Below are 19,744 nucleotides of genomic sequence, written 5' to 3'. Positions count from 1 at the left end.
GAGGAAACAATGATCTTTGAAAACAACACTTTTTATTACAAATTAAGTACAGCAATTAGATAGGGGGCAAATTCCACTATTTATGTCTGCACATTATCTTCCAATCACTTTTAAAGTTGATATCTGAGTATAATCCTCTGTGTCATTGGATACTTTTGATAATCCAGGTTTAATAATTGGTCACAAAAACCTGCAATTTGCAATCAAAACTTGCTAAATTTAAGTTCATTCTTTCCCCCAGAACTGTATGACAGTTAGAAGAACACATAAACATACGAAGAAAGAATTATCTATGATAATCTTTTTTTAATACTTGATACTTTGAAGTTGAAGTTATTAGGGATAAAAATAAATATGCTTATTTACAGATTCGATCAAATTTGTTCCCCTCCCACAAATTAGCATGTACTTTGGTTTTATGCATCTATCTGTCAATTCATTCCTTGTATCTTCAATGTAGCTTGCTAGATCAAGAGAGATTGAAGATAAGAAAAGTTGGTGTTTACCACCACAGTGATTTGTTTCCCAGTTCTGTGTCTGAAAGCCTGGCTGCCAAACCTCCATACAACAAATATCTATAACGTTTTATTGTTCAGTTTTTATTTGTAAACATCCATGTCTGCATTACAGGGTTAGTGTGCGTAATTGACGTGATTTACAGTTTTTACAATGAGGCAATTCATCGTTCACCAAGGTCATTGACATTTGTCTGCTATACATAGTACAATTTATGTGTAAAATAATAATCATTTTTCAAGAGGGATTTTTGCAATACCATGGAGCAAGCACAGAGACAAAAAAAATCTGATGCATTCTCTAAATTGGTACCAGAATATTTATGAGACTAATATAAAATTTATGTATACATGTACATTCTTTAGAATTGTTACCTATATCAGTAAAATTATTTTTATGATGAATTTGCTGTAATTTATTGTACATGCGTTGATCTGCTTGAAAGAAAACTTGTCTGTTGATGTAAAGTGCTTGTTAAATCAAAGGGATTAGGCACAAGTTCAAACACTTAGATAGCTTTCTTCCAAAAAGTGCCTGTTAAAAACAATAAGTACACTAAGAAGCTCCCAAGATCTACCACACAAATTTATGTACCGAAGTGATTTTGGTGTTTTAACTGGGGTGCCATTACAGTGAAAACTGCCTAATCTGACACCTATGCAATCTGTTCCACTAGCCATTCTGACCCATATTTTCCTTCTCAATTTCACATTATTCTTTTTTACACTGTTTATTCTGGCACACTGTGTATTCTGACAAAAAAATAGTTTCCCAGTGCATGTCATTAGTAAGACAGGATTCACTGTATTATATTGAATGGAAGTCAACGTTAATGTATGTAGATTTTACATTCTAGCCTGTGAAAACGTTCATTGCATCATTTTAAACATGATACACTGTATTTACCTTTCATTAAAAAGGAAATACTATCATTCCAATAACGGTGTGTCACTTACTTTGCTCGATCGAGCGTGCAAATATTTGGGCGAGGCTTCTCATAGATTTCCATGAGACAAGCAGGTTTAACCTTTGTTCTCAGTGACCAATCACAATGAAAGAATGACATAGTGTGGTCATCCAAACTCACTTTTACTGAACAAAATTTGCAAGCTCAATCGAGTGAAGTGACATGCTGTTATTGTAATGATAGTATATTGTCATTTCCACAAAATCTGTTTGTAGAAAATTTATTTTAAAAACTTTCAGTCATGGACCACTTTGATGGTCTCATAGTATCTTATATTCCCAGGATAAAGTCAATCCTGCTCAGAAATTATCACCTTTTTAAAAACTATACCAAAGCCATAATTCATGCATGTATGGGAGTCGCAGGTCTTGGTAATCACAGTCATGTTTTATTTCAAATATAATTTCCATATGTGGAAACAGATATTTCTTCATCTGTCAAGGATTCTGAGAATTAAGTACTTTTATCAAGATCTAGAAATTTCCAAACCAAGAATGTTTCCAGAGAGGCTCAAGTGAGCTTTTGTCTGCCATTGTTGTAGTTAGCATTAACTTTCACATTTTCATCCTCTTCTCCAGAACCACTGGGCCCATTTCAATCAAACTTGGCAGAAATCATCCTTGGGTGAAGGGGAATCAAGTTTGTTGAAATGAAGATCCATGCCCCCATCAAAGGGGAGGTAATCAAGAAAAGGCAAAAATAGGGTGGGGTCATTTAAAAATCTTCTCAAGAACCACTGGGCCATGCAGAAGAGTTAAGATTTACATGAAAGCTTCCTGACATAGTGTAGATTCAGATTTATTCAAATCATGGCTCCCAGTGGTAGGTTGAGGTCACCATATTGGTTGAATTCAAGTTCGGTTTTGTCATGATCCTTTGGGGCTAGGTTGCGGCCACAATATGGGGTCAAAAATTTTCATGGGAATAATATAAGATTGAAATTAAAAACAAAGAAAACTCACAAAAGCTAAACTACAGGAGGCCCTTATTCTAGTTGACCCAAATGAAAAAAATACATTCCACCATTGTAAGACCTGTGTTGAAGGTGAAAAATATTTTGTACTTGATTGTCCTTTATACAAACATGCATATAAGAAAAAAGTATTCAAGATGCAAATCCAAAATATTTAGTAAATGGTCAATATATGATATTGTTTATAACAAGTGATGAAAAACCAAAGGCTTATAGGTTATATTTGTTATCATTACTTTTAGTATCATTTTGTTGATATTCATATTTTCAATACCTTTAAATTATGCCTAGCTGTCAAATACTAGTTCATGTAGAAAGTTTTTGTATGGAAGATACTGTATGCATGTGTGTGATTTTGTGTGTGAGATCATCTATTTAGATGTAATTGTAAATGTCTAAAAATAAAGCATGGAGAAAAAAAAGTATTCAAAAATATCATGTGATTATCATGTATCTTGTTTAATTACTGAATCCTTTCAATATTGTATCTACAAATTTGTTTATATATCAGAAACTCTTTATACCTTAGAAACTGATTGTTAGAAATTGATTGTTAATTATAATACCATGTAACACAATATATATATGTATTTTATACTGCATGACTAACAGCACTTACATGTGCTTTTAAGTGCCAATAAAGAATTGAATTGAAATGAATTCCCTACTTACTCAGACACATAGAAGACAGCAATAGCAAACAAACAAATAATATATTGGTGTTGTTTTATATTTGATAATATTGTGTGAGATTTACAATGTAATAAGCCATTAGATTATTTTCATTAATTGTTCTCCACTTTAGCAAATGCAGGAAATATTACTTGGATCTGTCCATCCATCTTAAGCGCCTTGGTTTTCAAATATCTCGGATTTTTCTCGGGAACCACTCTTAAAAAAATGACTGAACATTCGATAATGAGAGTATCTTTGTATGAGGACTCAAAAAGATCTGGAACAAGTGCTTTATAATTAAAGTTTTAATTTTACAGTTGATATTATGATTTCAAAATGTCTTACTGCCCCATAGAGGCTTTGAAATCTGGAAAACCATGAAGTTGACTGAAAAAGGGGAACACAATCCAAAAATAACAAATACAACTTTTTTGTTATAAAATTTTCCAAGCAAAAGGGGGGAGTGTGCAACTGATGTAGTTCCCTCCTCATCTTATTCTACCACTGTGTAACATTGTGAGACACAGATAGAGCTACATGTAATTCAAGATTGTTCCAAATTGTTCATGAACTACTGTTGTGCTTATTTTTTAACAAGCTACAATACTGTATAGCAGGAAATTAACTCGCATAATTAATTTTCGCTATATTCGCTGAAACAATATTTTTGCGAATTTAACATTCAGGGAATTAATCTTTCATATTGATAAGAAATTGAGTTCAGGATATTAAGATTTGTTTTTCCACAAATTAAACCGACCGCGGTTTGTTGCTAAATGAAAAAATCACGATTTTTTTCGACCGCAATATTAACCTGCTATACAGTAAGTATAACACATGCAGTACGTTGTTTGTTTGAGATGCTCATTCTGATACATTGCTCTGTTATTACAGAGATATGCTCTGTGTGTGCTGGTTAATGTAGAATATCGCCTTGTTAAGAGATTTTAACTCTGATACATTGCTCTGTTATTACAGAGATGCTCCTTGTGTGGTGGTTAATGTAGAATATCGCCTTGCTCCAGAACACAGATGGCCATCCAATCATGAAGATGCCATTTGCGTTGTCCGATGGGTGAAAATGAACAAAGGTCTTATAGGTAAGATAATTAGATTTTTGAGGAAAACAAATTCAGTAAACAAACATCAAGACATTTTATATACTTATAACCTGGATATTCAGTCTTTTTGATTATGTTAATGAAGATGTTGAACAGTTTGAAAATGTTACTCACTTGTATAGATAGTTATATTTTGAGAGAAAAAATATAACGGTAGGTCTAAGTTCAACTTCATAGTTGCAAGTTCGAATATTTTTTTTAATATTCAAAAGGTCTTGTTTTGAATAGGAGTGAATTAAGTGTGCAGATCCTCCCCCTAATGTTTCCAAAACTATAGGTTTTGTCGAAGTTGGTCTGTTATGAAATTTTCTTTCCTTAGTTAGAGGTCAAGGTCAATTAAAAGAATTTATCATAGGGTCTCAATATCTGAAATTGCAAAGTCTTTTCACTTACAGTAATATAATAAATGCCAATGTGAGCGTCTTTGAAAGTAGGTCAAAAGTTAACTTCATATTGGTAAGTTCAAATATTGCTGTATCATTCCATATGTCTTGTTTGATAGAACAGACTTATGGAATAGGAAAACCCTTTATGATATCTGAAGAAATGACCAATATGCTGGTTTCAAGATACATCTGAGTTATTTCCCTTTGGAGAACTCTTGTACATAGTTAGCGCTTAACAACTTGTTTACATGCGGGAGTGGGACAAATATTCATCACAGCATACGTGAATATGCTCAGTAAGTTTCTCATATGCAGTTTCATCACCGGAATTCAACTGCAGATACACAAACTAAGTGATAAGCACTAAGGGAGTAATTAAATACATGAAATTCTTTTTATATCATGTTATTTTGTTGCTCGTACATATCATATCCTGACCAGGATATTACTTGCAAATGTTTCTACTTTAGTAAAACATTTGTTTTGATAGTATTTTGTATTTCCTACATTTACATATTTAAACAAAAGCCACTTTTAATGCATTTTATCCTCTTCCTCAGTGACTGTAGTTCCACTCTGTCCCATTTAGGCATTCAAAGTTCCACTAATACACCTCCTACACAGAAGAGCTCTTATCTCTAAACTGGCATATTACAAAGTGTTTTTAGAAGTAGGTGAAAGATCAAATGATCAAAAAAAGTTTTGTTAAAACTAATACACATGTGAAATATGACAATCCTATCTTGGTATTACTCCTTAATAGTCACTTTAAAGACTCAAAAGTTAATGGCAAAAATTTATGTAAAGTAGATTGAAGAACAGTGACGAGATAACTTGGAGAAATACTGTGATTTCATCAATATTCATGAGCATCAATTTTTGTGGAATGAGCAAAATCCACTGTTTTGAGGATGAATAAATTTGTGGCCAATGATCATATTTAAGAAAAGATACTGCAGTTCCCCAAATGGAACTTCCTTGTGTATTTACTATTCAATAAGGTGAATGTCAGAGAATGTCAAATTTTTCGAAAGAAGGATTTAAAAAATGAAATAAAGATATTTTGCATGTTCTTTTCTTTAACTTTAACATTTATGATAAAGAAATATGTAGTGATACAGGGATATAGTCTGATTGTCGGGGTCATGAACTTTAGTACAAAGGAAATCTACCAAGTCCTATTACTTACGTTCAAAAGTTAAAGCATATGATAAAGTTTTTGAAAGTTAGGTGAAGCTTGGTCACAAGGTTAAATACTTTGGTACTGTAAGATAGTCATGTTTAATAGAAACTCCAAAGTTTATGCAGTAGGCAAGTTTTGGAAAATAGGTAAAGGTTTAAGGTAATGAATTTTGATACCAATGTAAGGAGGTTTTAACAAGAATTAATTGTGTATATCAAATTTTAATGCTCTATCACTTGCGTTAAATATTTATGACCTATGATTAAGTTTTTGATAGATAAGTCAAAGGTCATTATCAAGGTCACATGATGAAATGGTTTTATGTCATTGGATAGGTCTTGTTAAATGTTAATGAAATATCAAAGCTCTACCTCAAGAGACTCAAAGGTAATTAGTAAAACATGGCTAACACCACTAACAGGTGGTATATTTGGGGTCAGTGAAGTGTAAGAGCAAATCAAGGAATAGATATTGTATTTGATGTTTTATCAGCAGTTTCGGTTGCCTTTAGACTTACTCCATCAAAATGTGCATTATCCTGATCACAAATTCCTATGAAGTTGAACTGTTTTAAATAGCTCATATTAGTTATATCAGTATAATCTATCTAAACCGGCTATGTGTGGTTCCAAAGAAATTGGCCGGTTTGCACAGAGTTCGGAGTGCAGAATGTTGACAAGAATGAGAGTTGCTTCCCTTGTATTCACTATCTATGCATACGTGTGTAATGATTGCTAACGTTTTAATATACATTTATCACAAAAGAATTCAAAATGTAAAAATATAAATGTCAGTGTTTTATTGTCGTGCTCAATTGAAAAAGTTTCAATTTTTATTAAACAGTTTAAAATCTGGGAATTATTCGCGCAATTTTCTGTTGGTAAATTGTCGATTTCGTCTACATCATCGCCGTTATCAAGTGCTACATTATGTACGTACGTCAAGTTTGTGTTGTGTTCGTTTAGAATTTGTATTTCCCAGCTTTCATTGTAAATGTATCGCTTTCAACTGTCTCAATTTGTGAAACGGAAACTAATGCAATGCCGAGTGATCGACCGGACATGGCAAGTTGTGCTAACTAACTGCATATCATCACTGTCTGACTCGCCGTAGAGCTCCGAGAAGTCCACGAGGGGAAACCCTGCTTTTGGAAAACATAACGGGATTGTTGCCGATTTTGTTTCATTCCAAGAATGTATCGAATTCATCGATTAATTGAACTTTGTCTTTTAATGTCAGCTCTCGTCTCTGTCGTTAGGGGAGGGCGCCATTACCTCGTGCGTGGTGCTGTCATAATTGAAAAGTGCACCCCCTAAAAATCAGGTTTTATTTTAAACTGATCGCGACTCATCGCCAATTGCACTCTTTTACTTACCTGTGGCTTCCCTTGAGACACCCTTTATGTACACCGCGTGTGATGTGATCGACCGAATACCGACAGGTTGGTCATCGTGGGGTGGCTGGTTTAAATGCGATAATTAGAGCTAATTACGAGCAGTTGGGACCCTGTGTACACCGAATACAATTGACCGCAACAATTAGGGTGGTGTATCATCGAGGGGCCGGTTTACACAGGATAATTAAAGTTAATTGATAGCAGTTGGGACTGTGGAAGCCGGCCGATATACAAAATACGCAGTATCCGGAGTACAGGGAATTATCAATAAAGGATTTGTTAAAGAAATGTTAGGGACTATATTTTGTGGCTGGAATTGACAGAGCGCCGGAGTACTCAGAGGCCGGTTTGGACAAATTATACTGTACATTCTAAACCTATGAGATTTAATGAAAAGTGTGTTTAGCTCACCTGAGCTGTATAAGCTCAAGTGAGCTATTCTGATCACATTTTGTCTGTCTCTGTCCGCCAGTCTGTCTGTCCATAGACTTTTCAAATTTCCATCTTCTTCTCCAGAACTACTAGGCCAATTTCAATCTAACATGGGTGAAGGAGAATCAAACTTGGCAGAAATCATCATTGAGTGAAGGGGAATCAAGTTTGTACAAATGAAGGACCATGCTCCTTTCAAAGGGGAGATAATCATGAAAATGCAAAACTAGGGTGGGGTCATTTAAAAATCTTCTCAAGAACCAACAGGCCAGAAAAGTTTGAATTTACATGAAAGCTTCCTGATATAGTGCAGATTCAAGTTTGTTAAAATCATGGTCCCCAAGGGTAGGATGGGGCCACGATAAAGGATTAAAGGTTTAAATGTGAATATATAGGGAAAATCTTTAAAAATCTTCTTCTCAAGAACCACTGGACCAGAAAAGTTCAAATTTACATGAAAGCTCCCTGATGTAGTGCAAATTTAAGTTTGGTAAAATCATGGCCCCCAGGGGTAGGGTGGGGCAACAATAGGGGATCAGTTTTATATGCTGATATATTGGAAAAATCTTTAAGAATATCTCTTTACTTTAAGAAGTATTTAGGCTAGGGCTTTCATATTTTGTGCATACATTCTTTATGAAAGACATGTAATATAATGGCATGTGATCTTGTGACCTTGACCTGGAAGTTTGACATACTTTTATAAAAAATCTCACCTATTCAATATGTCCCGAACTATTTAAGGCAGATCTTTTGTATTTTGTATGTATATTTGTTATTGCAAGATCTTTCATTTCATATCATGACCTTTGACTTTTTGACCTTGAACTTTGAGTTTGCCTTACTTTTAAGAAAACATAACCTATCAAATATATTTGAAACTATTTTAGATGGAACTTTCTTTATTTGTATGTGGATTTTGTATGGCAAGACCTTGTACACCATTGTGTTTGATCTTTTGACCTTGGATTTTGACCTTCTTTCTAAAAAAACCCTGACATATTCAATATCTCCTGAACTATTTATTAGGGCTTTCATATTTTGTATATAGATTCTTTATGGCAAGACTTTTATTTTGTGAAGTTTGACCTTGACCTTGGAATTGGACCTACTTTTTACTGACCTATTCAATATTTCCTGAACTATTTAAGGTAGATCTTTCATGTTTTGTATATAGATTTCTTATGGCAAGACCTTTCATTTCATACTACATGTATGACCTTTGACCTTGTGACCTACTTTTAAGAAAACGTAACCTGTTAAATATCTTCGAAACTACTCAAGGTAGTGCTTTCATATTTTGTATATAGATTCTTAATGACAAGAGTTTGTGATACAATCATATTTGATCTTGTGATCTTGACCCATTTTCTTAATAACCTGACTTAATCAATGTCTCTTGAACCATTTTAAGGTAAAGCTTTTATATTTTGTTGATAATTCTTTATTGCAAGACCTTGTTATACTTTGGTATTTGACCTTGTGGCCTTAACCAGGAAATTTGACCCACTTTTTAAAAAAAAATCTGGTCTTTTCATTATCTCCTGAACTGTTTGAGATAGGGCTTGAAGATTTTGTATATAGGTTTCTTATGGCAAGATATTATACAATGATATATATGACCTTGTGACCTTGATCTTATCCAGAACAGCAAGATCATGTTAGTCATATTGGTTTTGAGGCATCTCTGTGTTATGTAAACTCATATTCAGTTATGATTTGATCCTTTGGGGCTAGGTTGAGGCCACAATATGGGGTCAAAGTTTTCATGGGAATAAAGATTAATAAAACAGTCTCTTGAAAATCAAAACAGCTGAACAATGGTAGGGCCAAGGTGACTCAGGTGAGCAATGTGGCCCATGGGTCTCTTGTTTGTTGCATCTACTTCACCAAGTGTTCTCTTATATTTCATTGAAATCCCACCTTTAGGTTTCTCATGGATATATTTCTTCAGTGTACAGTAAGTAGGTATTCATTAAAACTTGGTTTGCTATAAACAGAGTTTGCTGTATGTATGAGTTGCTTTAACAGGTGCTAATAATGAAAGCAATGTCGGAGTGGGAGGCAACAGCGCTGGTGGTGAGATAGCAGCTATGGTATGCCACTATGTAGAAGGCATAGATTATCAGGTATCTGATTGATTATCATTTTGTGAGTAGGTGCAGTGAATGAGAGCACAGTGGGGGTGGGTGGCGACAGTGCAGGGGGACGATTGGCAGCCATGGTCTGTCATGACTTGCCTGAGATAAATTATCAGGTAATGATACTAAGTGGTGAATTTTTTTCTATTTTAGGTGCTGTGAACCGCAGCACGGTAGGGGTAGGTGGGGATGGAGAAGGAAGTCGCATGGCAGCTCTTGTTTGTCATGAGGTTTCTGATTTGGGGTATCAGGTAACATGCACTGAAACTCATGCAAGTGCTGCATGAATGCATGTTGTCCTTACTCTTCAGTTTTCTTATCATTTTTATCAATTTTAGTTTAAAAATTTTCACAGTTTTTAATTATTTTTATTTTCAAAATCATTATAATAAGCATTGCATACACTATAAAACTACAACATTTTTTGTTGAATCTTATGGAATTGTTGTAATAAACTTTTATTACTAAAAATTATCAATCACAAGGTTTTACAGTAAAAAAAAAAAATGCTGAAATACAGACACAATAACTTTTATCTTAAGTTCAGTTATAATTTGTAGCTTGCAATTTCTGATTTTGTTGATATTGAACATCTTTATTTTTATTGCCCTTTTTGAATTTTGTATGTTAGGTGGGTTTTTTTAACATTGTGCATCTTGAGATTTGCTGACACATAAACTTTCATTATGCATGTTTATTTAATATACAGCAGTGTTTTAAGAATATCCATGTATTTAATTGCAATAATTTATTAAATCATGTGATCACTGGGTTTGTACCTCCTTCCCTTTGTGCAGGTACTTGTGTACCCAAGTGTAGATCTAAGGAGGAACTACAAGTCAGCTGAGGAATTTGCAGAAATGCCTGGACTCACAAAAAAGATGACAGATTGGTAATAATGACCTACATACATCAAATAAATGCATACTTTTGATTAAATATGTTCAATTTTACATTGTGCTTACTGGGTGGTTTATTCAATCCATTAAGGATAGTCAAAGGTGTAACATCCAAATATTCAATTTTTAAAAAAAATTGTGTAATCCCTTTCAAGATCGAATGTTTCACTAACATGGATACCTCACCAGCATTATGTGAAGTGCCATAGATTTTGACATATGCATGGCAATTAGGGCCATAGCAGTGAGGGTTCTTTATCATTCCTGTGCTAAAACTAGACCTCAGTTTTTACGATCTCATTCAAAAGACCTGCAACTCTCGCTTATAAATGCCGGGTGTTTGGGAAGGGAGCAGTCACTATTAACCAATGTTTTTGTCTTAAGTTTGATGCAGCCAAATTATGAGCAGGTCTTGAACCTTCAACCTCCATTCGTCACAAAACAGTGCATGCCCTCATGTGTTTTCAAAATTGAAATTGTATTTCTTAAATATTTGTAATAAGGTAATGACATTACAATATAATATTCTAAATTTGCTCATCGTAAAACATTTCATTGTAGATTGTTTCATTGTACGGTAGATTATTTCTTTGATTTGCACCTTCACTTCTTTTTTTCCCCCCAATTTCAAAGCAGAAATCAGAAAATGATTCTTGGATTTTAGTTAATTAGTTGTTAATTATATGAATTAAATGTCAGCTAATGATATGGTATATCATCACATAATTTTTAATAAATTGATCACTCGAGAAGGCAGGGAATCATACAATTTATTCCTTTAGTAGTATAGATGTATGAAGTAAATTTTCATCAGTGACAGGGCTCAGTACAGGTAAAAAAAAAAATAGTATGAAACATTCATGTGTGTCTGCATTCTTTAGCTTTGACGTGCAGCAGCATTTCAATGTGGTATTTACAATAGTTTAGGAATTGTTATGTATGAATACACAGTTGCTGTTTGAAAGGTCATGTACACCATGACATGAACCATTGCTTCTTTGAGTGGATATATTTTTGTTGGTTTAATTAAAGCATTAAGTAAAAAAAAAAAAGGGATACCAAGTATTTTAGACATATTTCAGCTTTAAAGTGAAATCAGCGTCTGGTTTTGAACCTTTTTGGTCGTGGTGGTGGCTCGTATTAAACTCACTCTTTTATCAAACACCATGATGACTCTTTTGCATGCCGGTTGTGATCTCTGAGACAGGGCACCATTTTACATCTCATCTGATGGATCATGAGTGGATATATAAGATTTATTTTCATCTTTTGAACAATTCACAATCAGGCTAATACACTGTGCATGTAGGACTGGAAAATATGTAAAATCAATGTGCAAAGATTAAAATAACAGAATAATTTGTTAAAACGTATTTTAGGTTTAGAGAAAAATACATTGATGAAGCAGATATAACAAATCCTAAAGCTTCAACAATACTTCAGAAAAACTTCAAGGGTCTTCCTCCAGCACTAATGATCTTAGCTGAGTTAGACCAGAATCGGGATCAAGGTTACGGTAAGGTATTGTTCTACAGAAAAGCAATGTGTGTTTAACCTGTAAATCTGTGTGTTTTAGGTTCATGGGCCATTACATTGATCACTCAGATCTCAGCAATGCTAGGGCTTCACCTCTGCTTCAAACTAACTTTGATACTTTGCCACCAGCTTTAATAATCATAGCTGAACTTGATGTACTGAGAGATGAGGGTATCGGTAAGCATGACACACCCTGTCAGAAAGATCACTCAGCTTGTCTTGTCCTATAGAGCAGTTTATAAATCCTGAAAAACTCAAACACCATGAATTTTCTCAGTGCATTTCATAGCACTAAACTGATAGAAATAGAATTTTGTGGAATCCCATATACCCGTAATTTTGATTCATACAGTTGTTACAGTAATCTATTAAAAAGGGGTTTTCTTATTTTTACCATTAATATTACTCAAAATTAGATACGCTTTTAGAATTAAAAAAAAACAACAATGCAGTAAAAGTTGTGGAATTTGAAAAATTAGCAAAGTTTTTCCTTCTTGTTTATCATATATCTGAGGGTCTTTTTGACACTACTATTTTAACCATAATGTATTTTATAACTACATCATCATCTGACTATATGCATACCTTAATAGATTAACATCATGGTCAATTGTTTGATAATAATAAAACATCTAATTTACTTTGTATCCACTATACTGCATATTGCATGAACTGCACATTGGTATTAAGTAAGGGTTGTCAAATTGGTTTTGCAATTATTAATTATTTATCATGGTATATGGTCTACCTATATGGTTGTGATATTTTCAAAATATATTTATGATATGACATTTAAATATACAATGGACTCTATATCATCCAATGTATTTTTGCATTAAGATTGTGAATCTGTATTAGTATATACACACTCGATAGACAGACATTATAGGATATCTTCATTAGACAAAATCAGCAACTTTTCATGATGCAATGCCAAGTAGGTTTTTGTGTTGCTCTGAACAATAATGATATCATAATGAATGCTAGTAGGTAGAATAAAAAAAGACTTCAATGCTCATTTATTGATTGATATATTAACAGCATACCATGAGAAACTTAAGGAGGAAGGAGTGAAATCACAGATCTTTACAGTTAAAGGGGTCACGCATGGATTCTTCCACCTACCAGGTAGAATTTGGATTATTCTATTATTTTCATAGAAATATTAATTTCATATTTATAATGGAGTAGGGATAATTTTTTTGGGACCGTTTGTCCATATGTTAGTCTGTTGTCGTGAACTTTGCACATTTTCATCTTCTTCTCCAGAACCACTGGGCCAATTTCAACTAAACTTGGTACAAAGCATCCTTGGGTGATGGGGATTCAAGTTTATTCAAATGAAGGGCCATGCCCCCTTCAAAGGGGAGTTACTCACAAAAATGCAAAAAGAGGGTGGGATCTTTAAAAAATCTTCTCAAGAACCACCGGGCCAGAAGAGCTGAAATATAAATGAAAGGTTCCTGACATAGTGCAGATTTAAATTTATTAAAATCATGGCCCCCCAGGGGTAGGATGGAGCCACAGTTGGGGATCAAAGTTTTACATACAAATATACAGGGAAAATCTTTAAAAATCTTCTCAAGAACCCTGGGCCAGAAAAGTTTACATTTACAGGAAAGCTTCCTGACATAGTGCAGATTCAAGTTTGTTAAAATCATGGCCCCCAGTGGTAGGATGGGGCCACAATATGGGATCAAAGTTTTACATACAAACATATAGGAAAAATCTTCTCAAGAACCACTGAGTCAGAAAAGCTGAGATTTACGGAAAGCTTCCTGACATAGTGCAGATTCAAGTTTGTAAAAATCATGGTCCCCGGGAGTAAGTTGGGGCCACAATAGGGATCAAAGTTTTACATGCGAATATATAGGAAAAATCTTGAGATATGTGCCAAGGTGACTCAGGTGAGCGATGTGGCCCATGGGCCTCTTGTTTTCCTATAAGTAATAGTGGATCTAAGAATGGTGGAGGATGTAAAATAGCTTATTAACTTTTCTCCTCCTATATGGCTTATTGAATAGACTTGAAACTTTGTACAATGTTTCATTGCCATAATTTGTAGATGTGCATATTGTTGGGATGGGAGGATCCAATTATTTGAAAATATTCAAATATTGATCCAATTATTTTCCTAAAAGTTATCATGGATCTGAGGGGTGAAGGGTGTAAAATAGTTTGTGATCACTATTCTTATATGGCTTATCGGAGTTCATAATGTTATGTCTATGTTCCTGCTCATGCTTTTTCCTCCATACCATGCAGTACATTAAAGGAAGGATGTTTCACTTGGTGCATTTCCAATTTGGGGAGCTGGGGAGACATTTTTTTCATAAAAACAATCTGTAGTTTCTTTTAAATCTGTGAAATATATATACACGTAAATATGAACTATAGTCACATCAGAAGCATTTTAAATGTTTGAAGGAGTATGCTTTGCATGCTTTAAATTTCTCCCAAACATATTACAGATAAAAGAACTTGTTGATTAGGAAAAAGTGTTTCTACATTATATTGTGACACCCAACAATATCAACAACATCAACCCCCAAAAAATGGCCCTCAAATCTAGTCATGTTAGGGAAGCGAAACCATTTCTTTTACTTCAGTTTACTACAGTATTCATTTTCATTGTAGGTCATTTTAAAGAATGTTGCCTTAGAGCCCATGAGAAGGTTTCCAAGTTCATTAAAGCCAACTCATAAACAACTAGTCACAGTGGGCTGATGACCTCTGAACTTGCAAAAGGTTCTGAAAGCATAATCCATATTTTAGTTATACAAGTATATCTACTCAGAAAAGAGACTTGAACAATATACTCTAGCTGTTCTAGATAACACCATGTGTTAGTTTAGTGTATTTTTAACTTTGAACTAACCAGTGATTGTACTTATACATCATTTATATATCTATTTAGAAAGATCCAAGTCTACTGATTTGGCTTATGTGTTATGATGTGTATAGCTTCTTTGTATGTTGACGTAGGAGAAATGAAGCACACACCGCTGGCGTACGTTGAATATGTTAAGAATCAGTTTTTACGAGAACGCTAAAGTTGTCATATGCTGAATGGAAACTAAAATTTTGTGCATGCATAAGAATTTTAATGTATGTTAATTAACATATTGTGTATACATTATAGTCCTTTATTGGATAGGTAATTGTTGCACAAGTTTACATGCTTTACATGAAAGTTCCTTATATGTTGACACACATGGGCAACCTGCTGGGAATCTGTGTAGCATATATAGAACTTATATCTAACCTATTGGTAACATACTTATGACTTATCTGTAACTTATATCGGACGTTTACGTAACATGTATGGATGTATTCAGTGTTTGCCTAGCGACCTTAGAACTTACTCAACGTAATTTAAAAAAAAAATGTGAGGAACATACTAAATGTGTTTAAAATTTACAGATAATTAACATATTCAAAATCTTTCTGGGGTTCAGTTATATATATATTTATGTACATGTATATTTGCAATGTTTTTACCTTCGATATCTTTACTAATTGAAATGATAACCATTTCCTCATGAATGTAAACAATATGCATACATGTACATGAATCCAAATATTGTACGACTATTTAAAAACTGGGAATATTATGACAGAAATGGAAGTAAGATTGAATGTAAATATAAAAATAAGCATCGCAGTTCTTGCCCTCAGGTATTTTCAAAAACGAAATTTGTTTCTTAAATATACTTTGCACAGATAACAAGATGGAGGATAGCTGTAATTTTTATAGGTCACTTTACTATCAATGTGCACTCCAACAAGCCTTTCTTACATTTTACTTTAGTGAATGCATTCAAGTAAAACAAACACGCAAGAGATACATCGTATGTCTGCAAGCTTTCAAAAGCTTATAGATGCTCTATACATTATATATAACATCTTATGCATGTCTCTGTTTAATATCAATATCGTATAGTGACTTGTGCATAAACAACATGTTATATGCTCATTATGTGCGTTAGCATATCCTAAAAACTTGATTTCAGCATATGCCAGCGTGTTTGATAAATTTTTCATACCTCATAATAAAATGTCTAACACACTGTAGTGTGACAGGGCCTTTAGTTTTTGTACAGATTCATATCCTGGATTCTGTCTTCTTCTTTAATTCCTATTATGTAAGTTAGTATATTGTGTATGTGTGAATATTTTTTGCAATTTGCACATGCATTTCAAGATGAGGTTTTAAATGTCATTGTAAAATGCATCCAAATTTGAGGTACATTCGAAATTTTATCATTTTTTTTTAATATAAAGATGCATTTATTATTGCATGCTTTTTATGCTTTGTTGTTGTTTTTATTTTATTGAGAGATATGATATTTTATGCATTACAATTTACAGTGGTGTTGCTGGCTCAATTTTCATTTCATTTTTTTTAAATAATTGTATGAGCTGTATTATGCATAGGCCAAACAACAAAAAAATGAAATTGAATTATAGAATTATTTTTGCTTAGTTTTTAACATTTTTTCATTCAATATTTTTTACTTGGACCAAAGACTATTATAAGCTATAGTATTTTCCAGTATTGTTTTTGTAAGTGAATTACACAGATTGTTGAACTTTGTTGTAAATTTATATTATGTAAAACTGGTGGAAATTAGTGGAAGACATTTTTCAATTTATGACCCATTGGGAACTAGATGCTTATAATATCAAATATGTTTCGCTTTACTTTTATGACATTAGCACATTATACTTGCTTTAAGATTATTATAGTTTGTATGCATGTCTTCCATTTAATATGTAGTTCTCTCATATGCTAGTCATTTTTACAAGACTTTAAAGTTCATTTATTTGTGCCATTTTGTTTAAAATGTTTAGGTTTCAGCAATAATTGAATATTTTGATAAATATATGAATACAGTAAAACTCATTTATGAGGAATTCATTTATACCGAATTCTTGGTGAAAAGGAATAGCTAAATTAAAGCTAAGCTTGAAAATAGCTGTTGTAAAACTGTATTGTTAGATTCTGGAACCATTTTAATTCTTGGAATGTACAAGTCTGTTAGAAGTCTTTTGTCACAACTATATTCTAATTTAAGTTTGTCACAATATTTCATGTTATTATTAGTTAGATGTGAATAAATACTTTTTTCTGATAGTTTTGTAAATTCCAAATATTAGAATAATTCCATTAATACACCATTTTAAGAAAAAAAATACAACAAGAAATTCATTTATAAGGAAAATTTGGGTTATGGGGAAGAAATAAAATTTATGCCCCATTATTAATTTCATAATTATGATTTTTTTTTTAGAGTGAAGTCGTCAAAACATCCATTAAATTAAAAGCAGTAATTAATTATAATGGACTCTCTGTCTGTGATTTGCTTGAATAGAATTCAAAATCAGGGACAAAATTGAATTTGTCGGAATCCACTCCTTCTGTCTCCAGATACCAGTAAATGCATAAGGCTCAATGTCTGGTATGATCTCGAAAGAAAGATAATTCTAATAGTGTGTTCAACTAATTCAAGCAAGTTGGCGTTTTCTACAAAAAATGCATCAATTTAGTTGGAATAAATTTCTTCAACAGTAGCCAGTCTTAGACAGCTATGTAATATTTCAATATTTACTGTTCATTGCATTGATCCTAACAATGTTATTTTGGAAAAAGAAGAAAGTGAGGTTTTGGATCCACGTTCCCCTTTTGATCCACCACCATATCCTCTTTAATGTGCCAAACAAAACTAGCTGAAAATTTGTGGATTATATATATCTGGTATCTATTTTTCAATTCCCAGTGCCATTTTGCACTTTTATGGAACTCTGAAGTTACAAGCTACATTCCCCTGACCTGCCGTTGATCGGATATCTGTAAATTTATTTGAGCTAATCAATTTCAAAGAAGTGAGGACCCCTCCCTCGATTGTTTCCATATTTAATCCAGCATTAGGAATTGGAATTCCAGATACAATAGACATAGAATCTACGAATTTACGGGAAATTTGCACATTAAAAGAGTAGGTGGATGAATGGAGCCAGGTGCCTGTGAAAGTGTCATAATTTCAAGGGAGGGGGGGGGTGATAAAAGATCCACCAGAAATGGCCCCCTATCTCCCAAATTTTGGAAGGCAGTCTCCCCAATGTGGTCCAGGAAGGAAACACATTATAATTCTTGCTAGAGTGTAGTTGGCAGAAATTAACTAAGTTGAACTGTGGTAGACAAAATTAAATACATAATATTAAAGTATTTGTCATTAAGTTTGGCAAGAATTCCATCATCTTCTACTTGTCAAGATGGTTCTAGCATGCTGCTGGGAGATTTGGTTCTGCAACCCTCGGTAGGGGGCGGAAGAGGTTAACCATAAATGGTGAATTTCTCTGTGCTTAAAGCAGCTTTATATGTTGGGTTCTATGCTTTTTGACACAATACATCTTTTGTGTGGTTGTATTTCAAATTGGATTGGTGCTTAAAAGATTTTTGATTATTAAAAATTTGCTGTTTCTTACTATATATTTCAGAATCTGTTTTTCTTTGTGTAAGGAATAAAATATTTGTATTAATTTTGGAATGAAAGCCAAAGGGTAATATTTGTTCTTATAGTCTCCATAATACAAACAAACCAGACATTTATTTTCTATATATCTAGTGTTAGACTTGATCAAGTCTATAGAAAGTTGATTTAAAAAACTTTTTTTTTTTTACTTTTCTGCATGATGTTCTAAAATAAATTCTCTAGACATTATAAAAAGGTAAGAAAGAGAGCAGATGTATAAAGTCAAAATTAAAATAGAAATTGAACAAGTCTACTATATTTTGTAATATTTACATTTGCAATGTTTTTGCCTTTGATATTTATACACATTATGATTATAGTCATTTCTTCATGAATTTAATGTGTTACAATTGTAAACCATGCAGGTATGGATCTTTGATGAATTTAGTACATATACGTCTATTTTAACAACCAAACTCCGAAAGCAGAATATGAATTTCTTGTTTGAAAATACATGCAGGTATGAACTGCAACACTTCACGCTAACATACTTTTCATGAAGCGTGCTAGTGCTTCATGAAGTACTAGTATGCTGGCGTGAAGCATCACAGTTTGTGTATTTTCAAAATGAAATTTATTTCTTGGATATACAATGGTTTCATAAATTTTTATGTATATCAAATTTCGTGGAATTGTCAAAAAATACAATTTTGTTAATGCATAATTCTAAGGAAAGCTACTTGAGCTCCTTTTGTGAACAAAAACGTGGTCTGGCTCAACCAATAGAAAATATTCAAAAGAAATATGGTAAACCCACCGTGTGTCAATGGTCAATGTTGTGAAGAAATGAAATATAATGCAACAGCAAACGTTTACTAACAACATGGGTTAATGTATACTGTGGTTCAGCAAGGATCTCGTGATTACAACTTTGTATATTGTAGCATAGGACTGTTTATATACTAGGTGCATTATGTTTTAAATATAAGGGTAGTAATGTACTATTTTTGAATTTTTGTTAATTAAAATTCATTAGAAATGAA

General features: G+C 33.1%; 1 protein-coding gene and 1 long non-coding RNA gene across 7 annotated transcripts in view; both read left to right on the top strand.

The window, feature by feature from the left end:
• Positions 1–3,112, top strand: part of LOC130054541 (uncharacterized) — a 6,903-nt gene extending 3,791 nt beyond the window's left edge. The window contains exon 2 of the long non-coding RNA XR_008802816.1: positions 461–3,112. This is a non-coding gene — a long non-coding RNA (uncharacterized LOC130054541). The remainder of the gene's footprint in view (positions 1–460) is intronic.
• LOC125649461 (carboxylic ester hydrolase LipN-like) overlaps positions 1–19,744 on the top strand; it is a 26,809-nt gene extending 7,065 nt beyond the window's left edge. The window contains exons 3-8 of one of the 6 annotated variants that reach the window (XM_048877007.2): positions 4,110–4,231; positions 9,944–10,041; positions 10,588–10,682; positions 12,266–12,402; positions 13,267–13,353; positions 14,863–19,744. In XM_048877007.2, the coding sequence (XP_048732964.2) occupies positions 4,110–4,231; positions 9,944–10,041; positions 10,588–10,682; positions 12,266–12,402; positions 13,267–13,353; positions 14,863–14,930 (607 nt within the window). In that variant the 3' untranslated portion in view covers positions 14,931–19,744. Of the gene's footprint in view, positions 1–4,109; positions 4,232–9,680; positions 9,779–9,808; positions 9,907–9,943; positions 10,042–10,587; positions 10,683–12,068; positions 12,206–12,265; positions 12,403–13,266; positions 13,354–14,862 lie in introns of all 6 variants that reach the window. The other 5 variants (XM_048877005.2, XM_048877009.2, XM_048877004.2 and 2 more) reach the window with 5 other exon arrangements.

This window comes from Ostrea edulis, chromosome 5 (genome assembly GCF_947568905.1).
Source record: "Ostrea edulis chromosome 5, xbOstEdul1.1, whole genome shotgun sequence".
Taxonomy (NCBI): domain Eukaryota; kingdom Metazoa; phylum Mollusca; class Bivalvia; order Ostreida; family Ostreidae; genus Ostrea; species Ostrea edulis.
The sequence above is the reverse complement of the archived record's forward strand: the minus strand, read 5'-3'. Positions and strand labels throughout refer to the sequence as shown.